Here is a 14,442-nt window from a genome sequence, read left to right on the forward strand (position 1 = left end):
CTGGATTAGTTGATTCGATTAATTAATCTCTTCATGCCACAAGCCAGAAGTTGCTTCCACTGGATGCGGTTCTGCCATCAGCACCCCAGCTGGGGAAGAGCTGCCCGAAGGAGCTCGGGAGGGCACGTCTCCTTCTCTTGTTCTGCAGGGAGCGTGTGGCCAGTCAGGGGCCCTTGACCGTCTGCCCGCTTCTGCCTCTGTCCTCAGACCATGCAGCTCCTCGCCAAAGGCAACTGGCAGCGCACACAGGAGTCCACTGCCACCAGCAAGATGTCGTCCCGCTCCCACGCCGTGCTGCAGGTCACTGTGCACCGGTGCAGCCACAGCACAGACATGGCAGAGGAAGTGCACATTGGGAGGCTCTCCGTGGTGGACATGGCGGGCCCAGAGCTGGCGTCTCAGGTTCCTGTCCTCTTCATCTCCGTTACTCGCCTTGTGTCCATCCGCCCTTTAGTCTGGGGGCAGGACCCTGTCCGTCCTTGTTGAACACTGTCTCCAGCACTTAGGACAGCACCCGGTCGAGGGGAGGTGCCCGCTACACGTTTGCTGAGTGAATGGATTCTCAGCAGGTATTGGGGGTCACTCCCGCGGAGCCAGTATTTATGGAGGGCTTCCTGTGTGGCAGGCTCTCCCGGGCACCAGAGACGTGAAGATGAGTGAGCCCCAGACCCTCACCCTCGGGGGGCTCAGAGCCTCTGGGGGCGGGCGGGAGACAGATGTGTAGCTGGTAATTACAGCACGTGGAGGCCTGTGCCTTGAGATTCGGGGTCACACAGAGGCTGTGGATCCCAGAGGAGGGTGGGGCCTCAGGGCTGAGCCTGAAAGGTCATCAGGAGTTTGGTGGGTGGAGGGAGCAGCATGGCGGGGGTGGCTGTCGGGATGCCCTCCAAGGACCTGCCTCCTGCGCCCGCGCCCCCTGGCTCGCTGTTCTTGTTGGCACCTGTTGCTGGGAGTGAGGGTTGTGCTCACCGTTGCCCCAGGGGCCGGAGCAGTCTTTGCGGACAGGACCCAGCCCAGCGCCAGGAACAGAGAAGGTGCCTGATGGAAGCCAAGTCAGAACAACAGTAATATTGTCAACAAGGGACATTCTCACGTCCCTCTAATGCGCCAGGCACTTCGTGTTCATCATCCACCTAATCCCCCGACACCTGGAGGGTAGGCGGCCTCGTGCCTGGTTTACAAATGCCCGGCTGAGACTCGGGGTAGTGTAATTTCGCCTGCACAAAGGTATCAGGTGGGTCCAGCCTTTGGACCTGGAGGGATCTGGCCCAGGTCTGTGCCTTTCGCTGATGACATTTGTCCTCCAGTTTGCAGGCTACGCTCTGAGTCCTGGGGGTTTGTCAGTCATTGCATTGCTTCATTCACTCACTCATTCATTCACCTGCCCTGTACCTGGCCCTGCCCTGGGTGCCTGGGCTGCTGAAAGGAGCAGAGCCTTGCCAGCTGGCCCAGAGGCCGACAGGTTCAATGTATTGTGTTAATATGGTATGAAATTTGAGGAACAGTGAGGCCAACAGATCAGAAGATGACTGCCATTGAAGAGATAGTTTGCTACTCACAGGTCCCAAGAGGAGGGGCCAGGAGACGCCAGGCCGGGCCACACGGGGAAGCGCCAGGGTTGGTCTGGAGGCAGAGGGAACACAGGGAAAACACGGGCCAGAGCCCCTCTCGTGACTTCCATGGGAAGGCAGGCTGAGCACTGGCCAGTTTGAATAATTCCAGCAGGCTCTGGGGCAGAGGATGTCTTTGGTTGTCTGGTTCCTGCCCTGGGTGATGAGGGCAGGTAGACAGTGGCCCAGAGTGTGGGAGCCCCAAGGAGGAGGGGGTGGGGTGAGGGCTCTGGGTTGGCTGGTTTGCTTTCAAAAGGTGTGCTCACGGGTGACTTGTTTGTTATCAGAAGGAACTGGCAACCCTGGGAGGGGCAGCAGGGCCCCAAGATGACAAAACATTAGGATACAGAAAATAAAAGACATGGTTCATACACAGACAGATGTGGGTACAGACAGTTTCATGTAGACCAAGCCGAGTGTGATGGAGCCCTGGGAGTCTGCCCATGCCAGCTGGACTTGGCCATGTGCTCAGGGGGCAAGGTGGAGACCAGCGTCCTCAGATCTTAGCTCTTGGGGAGGCCAGTGGACAGGGGTTCAGGCCCTAGGTTCTTGTTCTCCCTCTGCTCCAAATAGCTGTGTGCCTTTGGTCAGGCCCCTGTCCCTCTCTGAGCCTTGGTTTTTAAGCTGTATACTCAGGTGGCCTAGTGGGCTGTCTTCAGGTCCGGTTGCCTATCACAGTCTGTCATTTCTTCACAGAAAGTCACTCACAAAAGACCTTGTTCCAGGGCACAAGGTCTCTGAGAAAAACCCCGAATTCTGGGGCACAGACACGTGACACGTGAGCAGCTGCCATGGCCTGGGTCATGCCGGCAGCTCCCACTCAGTGAAAGTAGCAGCTCACGTTTGCTGCTCGCTTCTGGCCAGCTTACACAGCTGCTCTGAGCTGGCCTCTTAAACTCGTTGCCCGCCGAATCCTCACCATGACCACAGCAACTGCCTCTTTTGACAAATAAGGAGACTGAGACAGGCTGGGACACCTGTCTGAGATGTCATCTAAGCCGCTCTCACGCCGTGCTCCAAACTGGCTCTAAAACCCATGTCCCTTAAAGAGAAAACATTATTTTCCTTTTCTGATTTCAAATGTAACCAAATCAGTGCAGAAAGTATGGAAACTATGGTTAAGCCAAAGGAAGAGAATTCAAGTCCCCACAGTGGCTGCACTGAGAGGCAGTCACCCGGCGGCAGTTTGGCGTGTGTCCTCCTAAGGCCCCTGCAGGCATCTTTATACATTTGTTCAGTGCTCAGACATCCAGCCACACTGTGGGCCAGACGCCTGCCGGTGTCCAGGCTCTGGGGACAGATGGCCAACCAAGGTGACAGCTCCGTCATGGAGCTTAGGTTCTGTGGGGAGCAGTTAGGGAAACAACAAACGGATAAAAGAGCAAGATAGTTGCCGAGAGAGCTAAGCAATTTGAAGGAAATATACAGGGTAGCATGTACCCCCGTGGGGTGAGGGCACGTGGGAACTCCCCAGGAGGACCGCTAGGCCGAGACTGGGAGGACAAGAAAGCTTCGGCGTGGGGGGAGGTTCTCGCGAAAACACACGCGTTCGTATTTTTATCATAAAAAGGGGACTGTTCTGCCCAGGCATCCCTCTGAGCCCTTTTTTATCTCACTTCACAGAGAGCATCTTTTCATCTTTGGTAAAGAGCTCTACCGCACCCCCTTTCCTGGCTGTGTGGTATTCCACTGCAGAATCTGGTGTCGTTTCTGTCTCCAGTCCCTGGGCTGTGGGAGTGTAGTCAGTGCGTCCACCCTGAGCCTCCCAGGGTGGGGTGGGGTTATCGCATCCTCCGGACCTCAGTCCCCTCCCCCTGGGGCCTGGGGTGGGGAGATGGTGGGGTCGGGGGGGAAGGACCACCTCCCCGCCAGCTGGCTTCTTCTCACTCAGACCCAGAACCGAGGCAAGAGGATGAAGGAGGGCGCCCCCATCAACCGCTCCCTGCTGGCGCTGGGCAACTGTATCAACGCACTCAGTGAGGAGGGCGGCAGCCAGGCGCAACATGTGAAATTCCGGGACAGCAAACTCACGCGCGCCTGCTGAAGGTATGAGCCCCAGGCCAGAGACAGGCGTGGCTGCAGCATCTGACTGCGTCTTTCAGGATTTACCTGGGCATAAGGGCCCTTCCAGGAACCCCTGAAAGCAGGAAAATCTCTGCTTTATCTGGAGAAATCATCTCTAGTCACTGCTCGAATCCCCCCTCCATCCCTCTGAGTGTGGTCCAGCCCATGCTTGCACACTCCCAGGGACAGGAAGCTCACTACCTCACCAAGGCTGCCTGTCTCATCACAGACGGTCTGAGAAAATTCCTCTTCATACTGAGCTGAGTGCTGTCACCTCTATTCTACAGCAAGGCAGGGTGTAGGTAAACAGATATGCAAAGCAACACATACATGGCTCTGTAAGTTTGGCCTCTCGGTCTAATCTACCTGCATCAGAGTGGAAGTCAGATGGGGCGGGCCTGCAGCAGGTCCATCTCAGCCTGCGCGTCACCTCCCTGAGCATTGACCCCTTGGTCCAGCCTCAGCTGCCCTTCTCAGGGTTTGGAGCAGGAACCCCAGATGGACTGGTCCAGAGGAGCCTGGGACAGGTAGCAGAGGGATGGCGCCCCTGGGCAGGTGGGAACCCCGGTTCCCACCATCCCCAGCTCGCGCCTTCCACTGAGAAGGATGCCCTGGGAGGGAACAGCCGGACGGTGATGACTGCCCACATCAGCCCAGCCAGCACGCACTTCAGGGAGGCGCGGACACCCTGCTATACACGTACCGAGCCAAGAGCATCAAGAGGATGGTGAGCCGCTCCCTCTGTTACTGTCCCGCCTGCTCACTGAGTTCTACAGCTCTCCCTCCAGAGGCTCTAGGGGAGTGTCCCCTCCAGCTCGCATGGCTCCTGGCGCTTGTCTTGTGGCCACATCCCTCCAGTCTCTGCTCCGCCTCTGCGGGGCCTCCCCCTCCTCCCTCTGCTCCTCTCCTTGTCCTCTTTTATGAGGGCGGTTGGCATTGATTTGAGGGCCCTCCCTAATCTGGGATGATCTCATCTCAAATCCTTAATTCTGCAAAGACCCTTTTTTTCCAAATAAGGCCACATTCACAGGTTTCAGGGAATGGACTTGTCTCTGTGCCTGGCATCACTGTAAGCTCCCATTGTGATCTGATTTACTTAATTCTCAACAACTGGCTCCCTAGGAGGTAGGTCCTATTATTATCCCATCTTATGGAGTGGGCAGCTGAAGCACAGAGAGATAAAGCAACTTCTCTGACCTACCACAGCTGGGGCAGAGCTGGTGTTGGGGCCCAGGGAGCCTGGCTCCAGAGTCCATGCCTCACACTGCTGTGCTGTTCTGTCTACACTGCTGTACTCAGTGTAAAGGATTCATCTCTCTCTTTTTTTTTTTTTTTGCGGTACGTGGGCCTCTCACTGTCGTGGCCTCTCCCGTTGCGGAGCACAGGCTCCGGACGCGCAGGCTCAGCAGCCATGGCTCACGGGCCCAGCCGCTCCGCGGCATGTGGGATCTTCCCGGACCGGGGCACGAACCCGTGTCCCCTGAATCGGCAGGCGGACTCTCAATGACTGTGCCACCAGGGAAGCCCAAGGATTCATCTCTTAAGGCTGTGTGACAGTCAATGAGATAATGCACATTAGCGACTTAGCACAGGAGTGAGTAGTGGCCAACCTATGATAGGTGTTATTTTATTATCATGATTACCATTTGTCGACAGACAAGGGATGAGCCCTTCCCAATGTCCAGCTCTGAGCGAGGCGCCACCATAAAACCATCACCAGCATTCGCGTCAGCATCATCAGAGCTTCTGCTCCCGCACGAACCCTGAGCTTAGCCGAGGAGAAGGCAGCTATGAGACAAGAACCCACACAGGTGAGTGTTCCATTTCCGACTGCGGCAAGTGCTCTGAATGAAAGCCACAGGGCGCCGCAAGGAAGAATCACAGAGAGGGCCGAGTTTAGAGGGGTCTTCCACCAAGGGGGACTGGCTCCTGCAAGGGAGCTGAGCCCCGAGCGCTAAAGAGAGCGTGTCTGCGCAGACTGAGGGCCAGTGTGCACATCTGGTGAAACTTCAGGTGCGTGCGCCCTGCGGCCACAGCAATGTCACCTTCCACATCCACCAAAGAGAAACTCAGACCCACATGCTCAGGGAAGTTGTGTCACAGGAAAGCCCCAAATTGCCCGTTGAAGAGGAGGGGACAGCGGCCTGCTGTGTCCCTGTTCCGGCCCGCTCTGCAGCTGTTACAGACAATGGGGTAGACCCATCTGTGCAGACGGACAGCCTCTAAGACACATCGCTGGACCAGAAAAGCAAGTAAAAGTGTTGCGGTCCAGGAGCCACACGCCTGGAGTCGAGTTCCCCGGTAAATGCGACCAGTGTCCCAACCAAGGACACCCAAGAATCACCAACACCAAGTAAAGATTAGCAAAGGATTTATACAAGTATAGACAAGTATAGAAGCAAGTACTGACAAGTATAGAAGCTTACACAAACTGTCCAGACAGGGTCCCACTCGGAGAGAAGTGAGTGAGACCCCGACTAACTAACAGTCGGGCGAGGCTTTTATACCCTTCACAGGGCAGGAAGTCCCCAAGGCGGGAGGGAGCTGTTTAATTTTGAATCAGCCAATCAGGAACACGGTTCTTCCCGCCCCAAGCAAGCAAGCAAGCAAGTTTCTTACAGAAGCCAAAATGTGCTGTTAGCCCTGAAGCTGTTCTTCCGTTTCTTTCGTCACAAAAGTACAGCAGCTACAGTCTGATATAATTTATGTAAACCCCCCAAAACTGAACCCACACCCCCAAAACTCCCCATGTGTATCTCTCTAGATGCATGTATATGTATAAAACCACACAGAGAAAGATTTGGAAGGGCACCCACCAAAATGGTAGCAGTGGTTACGCATGGGGAGGGTTTTCAAAAACCTCTTCGTGGATTGTTTGAATTTTGGTTTTTCTGTGGCAAAATATACATAACATAAAATTCATCCCTTGAACCATTTTAAACGGCCCAGTTTGGTGGCATTAAGCACATTCACATTTTTGTGCGACCATCCCCACTGTCCGTCTCCAGAACTTTCATCTTCCCAAACTGAGACTCTGCCCTGATTAAACACCGCCTCCCTCCCCTCCCCCACTCCTGGCCCCCACCCCCTACTTCCTGTCTCTGTGACCCTGACTCTCCCAGGGGCCACACATGTGGATCATACGGTGTTTGTCCTTCTACATCTGGCTTATTTCAGTTTTCATCATGTCCACCCATGTTGCAGCAGGTGTCAGAATCTCCTTCCCTTTTAAGACAGAATAGTACTGATTTACATTTTCCTGACAAAACGTGCTTGTGTCTTTCTGGCATAAATCCATTGGGTGACAGGTGTCCTTCGCGGGGCAGCCAGCTGGCCCTGACCTTGGCCGCGTCCCGCCACCAGGTCAAGCGCAACCTGCTGAGCGTGTCCTACCACATCGCACAGTACGTGGACGTCATCTCCGACCTGGGCAGGCAGATCGAGCACCCCAAGGCCAAGGTGGAGAAGCATGTGGAAGGAGAGAAGCATCCTAGTGGCCGGGATGCTCGAGGTAGGGCCGTACGTGCATGCAGTGCCTCCTGCTACTGGGCCGTCCGGGACACCAGAGGCCCACTGGGTCCTCCTGCCCTTCCTGGAGCGGTGTCTGCACTGAGCACCCGACCCGGGGTGACCGCCGAGCCCGGCCTGGCCTTGTTTTAAAAATTTTTTATTTATTTATTTATTTTTTTGGCTGCGTCAGGTCTTAGTTGCCGCACATGGGATCTTTCATCGTAGCACACGGGCTTCTCTCTAGTTGTAGAGTGCAGGCTCAGTAGATGCGGCACGCGGGTTTAGTTGTCCTGTGGGAATGTGGGATCCTAGTTCCCCGACCAGGGATCGAACCTGCGTCCCCTGCATTGGAAGGTGGATTCTTAACCAGTGGCCACCAGGGAAGTCCCCCGCGGCCTCAGGGAGAAGCCGTCTCTCTGCTCTCTTTTAATCTCTTCCTTCTTATCTTTCTTCAGCTTTTCTTCTTGCTGCCTATTTATTTTTTCCTCCCAAATCCGTTTTTTTTTTTTTAATCTTTTCATTTTGGAATAATTTTAAATTTAGAAAAATTGGCAAAGATACTACAGAGTTCCCAGCTTCCCTTAATGTTAGCGTCTAGGGTCTTCCAAAAAAGTGCATTGAGGCAAAACTCACACGACATAAAATTCACCATCTTAAAGCAAACACTTCGTTCAGCACATCCACCGTGTTGGTCAGCCGCTGTTTCTGTCTCGTTCTGAAACGTTTCCACCCCAAAGTGAAACCCATGCCCACTAGGCAGCTTCTCTCCATCCCTCCCTTCTCCCCAAATCGGTTTGATCTAGGCCTCCTTTTGAGGTAGAGCACACCATAGTTTTACCTAAAATTAATCAGTAAGTTTAAAAGGTGCCCATAAAAAATATCTGTAATGAAGTCAGGTAAACATATGTACGCACATATGTACACACATGTACACACATGTGCACACACATATGTACACACACGTTCTTTTGGCTTATTAAGATAAGTTTTGGCATAGTAAATAAAGGATTTTCGAAAATCAATAAGAAAGAACCAACAGCCCAATTAAAAAATGAGGGTGAGGAAATGAATAGGCAATTCAGAGAGTTTCTAGTGGCCATAAACATAGGAAAAGATTCTCAATTGCATTAGGAAACAGAGATACAAATTGAAACAATTTTCACTTATTGGACTGGCTAAAATTAAAATGTCAAGTAGCATTAAATGGATAATATAAAATAAAGTATGGAAGGCAACCTTAACCACTATTATTGGGAGTCTAAATTAACACTTCTCTTTGGAGGCTGTTTACCTGCATCTTTTCAAACTTTAAGTGTATGTGTTCTGTGCCCAGCAACTTCCCCCAAATCTACCAGGAGATGCATGCGCTCACATGCCCATCAAAGGGGATGGGACAAGCTAACTGGTGGGTCCCTCCTATGGATCACCCTGCAGGTGCTACAGAGAATGGGGCAGACCCATCTGTGCCGATGGACAGCCTTCAAGACCATTGCTAGATGAGAAAAGCGAGTTAAAGAATAACAGCCATAGCCTGATATAATTTACCCACCAGAAAACCCATATTTCTCATTAGATACAGATATATGTACAAAACTGCACAGAAAAAGATCCGGAAGGGCACATATCAAAATGATAGCAGTAGTTTTGTGTGGGTGGGGGACTGGGGTTGGGGGGAGGGCAATCAGATAGATGATCAAGTCTTGATGTATTATTTGAATTTTTATCACAAAAACGTGTTCCTGTATTAGATATGTAAATACATCATATTTATTTAAAACGTTTCCTGATTGTTATAGTAATATGTGTTTATCATTCAAAACTTGGAGTATGCTGCAAAGTGTAAGAAGAAAATAGAACTCACTCATAATCCCACAACTTGGAGATACCATTGTTAGATTCAGCTATTTCCTTCCAGTCTCTTAAATAAATCCGTACACACATGCACAGCAAAACTGGGAGCTGGGGGGACTTCCCTGGTGGTGCGGTGGTTAAGAATCCACCCACCAATGCAGGGGACACGGGTTCGAGCCCTGATCTGGGAGGATCCCACATGCCGCGGAGCAACTAAGCCCATGCGTCACAACTACTGAGCCTGCACTCCAGAGCCCACGAGCCACAACTACTGAGCCCACGCACCACAAGTACTGAAGCCCACGTGCCTAGAGCCCATGCTCCGCAACAAGAGAAGCCACCGCAACGAGAAGCCCGTGCACTGCTATGAAGAGTAGCCTCCACTCTCCACAACTAGGGAAAGGCTGCACGCAGCAACAAAGACCCAGCACAGCCAAAAATAGATTAAAAGAAAAAAGTTGGGAGTTGGGATCAGGCAATGTCACACATTTAATGAGTACCTACTATGTAACAGGTGCATATCAGTGTTGGGGAGGCAGGGAGGGAACGAGCCATACACAGACCCGGTTCAGAGTCATCCAGCAGAGGAACTGCACGTGCAAAGGCCCTGGGGTGGGAGTGGGTTTGATGAGTTCAGGGGGCAGAGGGCCGCCCACGTGGCTGGCACCTGAGGAGAGGTGCATGGTGGGAGCTGAGGCTGGAAGACGTTGAACAGGGGCCTGGGTTTATCCTGACTGTAACGGGAAGCCAAGGAGACCTTGAGCAGGACAGCAATGTGCCAGGAGCCCGCTTGAGCTGTGTATTCGAGAAGTGGAAGTGAGACTACTCACAGGGCAGGTGGGGGATTCTCCACGGCTGGGGTTTTGTGTGGCGACCATGACAGGAGTTGAGGAGGAGGCCAGGAGTGACCACAGTGGTCAACTGTGAACACCATGTATAGGAGGGAAGTAGAAAGTGCCCACACTTTTGTTATGAGGATTTTCCAGTACTCACAGAAGGGAAAGGAGCAGTAAAGAGAGCCCTCGTCACCCACTCTCCCAGCCTCTTTTCTTCCCGCGCACTTCCCTCAGCCTATTATCTTGAAGCAAATTTCAGTCATCATATCATTTCATTCATAAATATTTCAGCCTATAATCCCTAAAAAATAAAGGCTCTTTATAAACACATAACTACAGTATCATTTCCACACCTTAAAAAATATTAACAGGGCTTCCCTGGTGGCGCAGTGGTTGGGAGTCCGCCTGCCGATGCAGGGGACGCGGGTTCGTGCCCCGGTCCGGGAAGATCCCACATGCCGCGGAGCGGCTGGGCCCGTGAGCCATGGCCGCTGAGCCTGCGCGTCCCGAGCCTGTGCTCCGCAATGGGAGAGGCCGCAGCAGTGAGAGGCCCGCGCACCGCAAAAAAAAACCAAAACAAAACAAAAGAGATTTCTGACGTCGCTGAGATTGTTGGAAAGTTGAACACCTATTGGCTCTCTGGTGATACAAACACATTACTGTTAATTTTTTACCATGAAAGATGTTGGATTTTGTCAGATACTTTTCCTGTATTATTGAGATGATCATATGATTCTTGTCTTTCATAATATTAATATGGTGTGTACCACAATTACTGATTTGCCTATGTGGAACCATCCTTGCATCCCAGAGATAAATTCTACTTGATCATGGTGTATGAGCTTTCAATGTGCCATGGATTTTGGGTTGCTACTATTTTAATGAGAATATTTTCATCTATGTTCAACAGGGACATTGACCTGTAGTTTTCTTTTCTTGTAGTGTCCTTGTCTGGCTTTGGTATCAGGGTAATGCTGGCCTCATGAAACGAGTTTGGGAGTGTTCCCTTCGCTTCAATTTTTTGGAAGAGTCTGAGGATCGGTGTTAATTCTTCCTTGAAGGTTTGGTGGAATTCACCCCTGGGTTTTTCTTTGTTGGGAGGGCTTCGATTACTGATTTAATCACCTTACTCATTATTGGTCTGTTTAGATTTTCTGTTTCTTCATGATAAAGGCTTGGTAGGTCGTATGTTTCTAGTAATTTATCCATTTCTTCTAGATTAACCGATTTGTTGGCATATAATCGATCATACTAATCTTACGAGCCTTTGTATTTCTGTGGTACCCGTTGTGATGTCTCCTCTGTCATTTGTAATTTTATTTATTTGCATCTTCTCTCTTTTTTTTTTTTTCTTAGTAAGTCTAGCTAAAGGTTTGTCAATTTTGTTTATCTTTTCAAAAAACCGGCCCTTAATTGTGTTGATCTTTCCTGTTGTTTTCACGGATTTCTGCTCTCGTCTTTGTTATCTGTCACCTTCCCTCTGCCAGCTTTGGGTTTAGTGTGTTCTTCTTTTTCTAGTTCCTTGAGGTCACTGTTATCATTTTGAAGTGTTCCTTCTTGGGTCATTTTCTGTGCAGTGCTGTAGACATAAATGTATCCAGAGAGGTATGTGGTGTGTGTGTATGTGTATGGGGGGGTGGCTTTGGGTTTTTGTATAAATGATTTCAGACTTTAGCTGTTATGCTTTAACTTGTTTTTCTCAGCCATCGATGTGTCTTGGAGGCCGTCCATCTGCAGAGACGGGGCTCCCTCATCTCTGTAACAGCTGCAGAGTGTTCCATAGGATGTCCATACTGGAGTCTGCTTATCCTGTCCCCTCTGATGGGCACTTTGGGGCTTTCCAGCCACATAACCTCCTTGCACACATGGGTGCCTATTTCTCTTTGGTAGATCTGGGGCCCAGGTTTCTGCTGGAGCAAGAGGGTGAAGGAAAATTTCAAAGAAGAGTGTTTGTTGGTGATGCCACACTGAGTCCCATGGGGCCAGCAGAGGGCTTCAGGGGCTGGTGGGGGTGGACGATGGCATTGTAATAGAGCATCTGTAAAGCTAGGTGATGACCGGGAAGCCTGGGCTTCTTTGGGGTCAGGGGTCAACAGGGATGCATGCCATAATGGCTCTCATCCTGCTGGCCTATTAGTTATTGGGACTGGCCTTGGTGGTCTGAGGAGGTGGGCAGCGTCATGGAGGGGATGAGGGTCTCATGGTGAGCCCTGAGGGCATGAGGGGCTTCCCTTGGGTCCTGCTATGGCAAGCCTAGGGCAGCAGTGGTCAGCTTGTGTCCATGGCTCTGCCAGGATCATTACTTTATGAGCATTTCCTAGGATATCATGTGTTCCCCAAAAGCCTTGTTTTAATGACTGCAATGATTTGGTCATCTGGATACATCATAATTTATTTAACCAATCCCAGATGGCTTGATGTTTAGGGAAAAGGAATCCCTTGACCGCTGCCCTCAAAGTCAGGGGAACCAGCTGCATGTGACCAGAGTGGAGATATCTACTGGGACAGGCAGAGAAAACCATCGATTAATCACTGGGTAGCTGTTAGGTAGGAACTGATCACGGGAGACAAAAAGACTTATATTCGTGGAACTTATATTCCAGCAGGAAAGGCAGGTGTTGAACATTTACCACAAAATGTTACCGAATTATCGATATGAAGAAGCCTGCCGAGGTGAAGGTAGGATGTTTTCAGAGCAAGTGGCAGATGGACCCAGATTGAGAGTCTAGGAAGGTTCCCCTGAGGAAGTGAGGTCAGAGCTGAGACAGCTAGGCCAGCCCCATTCGTCCTTGGATTCCTGAGACTCAAATCCATGCTACCCAACCGCAAAACGGGCAAACAGGGAGTCTAAATCCCTCTAAATTAACCATCCAAGTATCCACCCATCCACCCATCCATCCATCCATCATCCACCCATTCATCCATCCATTCACCTGCCCATCCAGCCATCCACCCACCCATCCATCCATCCTCTATCCATCACCCACCCATCCATACACTGTATATAAAGCCTGTCCTTGGACCCGATCCTGTGTGGCCAGGCAAGAATGGATTCAACCCTGGCCTAGGTGGCACTGCTCCCAGTGCAGCTGGCTCTCTTCCTGTCCCTAGCCACCATCCCTCCGCCCGACACAGAGGACAGCTGCCTGCGGATGAACGAGATCTGGGCGCAGCTCATCGGGGGCTTCAAGGAGCAGCTGGAGCTGTGACGCAGCCTGGCGGAGCTGCAGCATCGAGCTGCATGTGGACGTGTCCCACTACCTGCTGACCATGGCAGAGTGAGTGCGCCCACCCTCCCAGGGATGGGCCGGGGAGGCCAGCAGGACCTGGGGACCCTGGGGTGGGGAGCTCCTTTTTCTGCTACTGTCCAGCCTCCCTCTACTGCCGGTAGGTCCCCAAGGGGACTTCATCCAAGGGCACCCTCGCTGCCCTGCTCTCCTGGCCTGTGGCTAATCTGGGCCAGTGGGAGAGGCTCCCAGGCCCCTTCGACCTCCTTCTACAGGTGGAGTCCAGGGCCAGCCCTGGCAGGTTAGGGTCAACCCCATTTTACAGCGAGGATGTTGAGGTCAGAGGGGATGTGGGTTTGCCCGAGGTTGTGCGTCCACTCGGCCAGGGTCTTTCTACCATTCCACGCACACCTGCGGTTCATACCTACTGTGAGTGACTTGACGGCCCGCAGAGGAGCTGGCCGTGCACCTTGTCCCCCAGACCAGAAGCACCACCGTGTGAGGGGGCGCTGTTAACAGCCATGCTGGGCTTCCAGTGGACAACCTAGGACACGTGTCCTCTCCGCTTACAGGCCGCAGCGCTGTGACTTGAGTCCATTTCTTCGCCAGTCCTCCCCCATTTCTCCCCCGCCCCGCCCCACCTCCTTGCTTCCTGTTTATTTTCTTAATCACGCAAACAGCAGGGCACCGCACTAGAGGAATTCTAAGAAAGGAAGCGCTCCCTCCATCCTACCCGCTGCTCCCAGCCATCTCTCCCTCTGGGTCCTCCTTCCTTGCAGTTTCCACATGACCCTCGTTATAGTTTAGGTTCTCGGGAGCCCTGCGTGCACCTTTGGAGGTGTCGCCCTGAGCTGGGTCCTCCCAGCCCGTCCTCATGGAGCCCCGGCTGGGCTGCTGTCTCCAGGGTTTACAGCTGAGGGGACCAAGGAGCGATTATGCGGCAGGCGGCCCCCGTCACCCAGACGGTCCTGGGTGGGTCGGATTGGAGGCAGGGCGGGCACTTTGGCACTCGGCCGTCCTGCCACAAATGTTTACCAATTCTTTACTTCCTTCCAGTCTTGCTCATGAATTCTCGTTCTTCGTAAGCATAGAAGGCATCAGGTAGCAGACCCAATTCTGCCCCGTTTTCACGTCCACGCCTGCCAGTAGACCAGCTGGGACCAATAGGGACTCTGAGACAGGAGGATGCCAGGGCTCCCCAGGCTCCCCGGGCGTGGCCTGCGCCCTGACCCCTGACCCCTCTGTTGTGGCTGCAGCTGGGAGCAGGAGAAGACCCACCACCTCGCGCACATGGACAGGCCCCCTGAGGGGGCCAAGGAGCCGGTGGAGGCCAACGGGGTTGGG

General features: G+C 52.5%; 1 protein-coding gene across 1 annotated transcript in view; it reads left to right on the forward strand.

Annotated features, from left to right (window-relative positions):
- Positions 1-13,080, forward strand: part of LOC103068576 (kinesin-like protein KIF19) — a 21,703-nt gene extending 8,623 nt beyond the window's left edge. Inside the window, 6 exon segments of the mRNA XM_082931413.1 lie at positions 208-402; positions 3,502-3,645; positions 4,259-4,355; positions 4,358-4,401; positions 7,038-7,185; positions 12,983-13,080. Coding sequence (XP_082787539.1) covers positions 208-402; positions 3,502-3,645; positions 4,259-4,355; positions 4,358-4,401; positions 7,038-7,185; positions 12,983-13,080 — 726 coding nt within the window.
- The last annotated feature ends 1,362 nt before the right edge of the window (positions 13,081-14,442 follow it).

This window comes from Lipotes vexillifer, unplaced genomic scaffold, assembly GCF_000442215.2.
Source record: "Lipotes vexillifer unplaced genomic scaffold, Lipotes_vexillifer_v1.1 scaffold1451, whole genome shotgun sequence".
In the NCBI taxonomy this organism is placed as follows: Eukaryota; Metazoa; Chordata; class Mammalia; order Artiodactyla; family Lipotidae; genus Lipotes; species Lipotes vexillifer.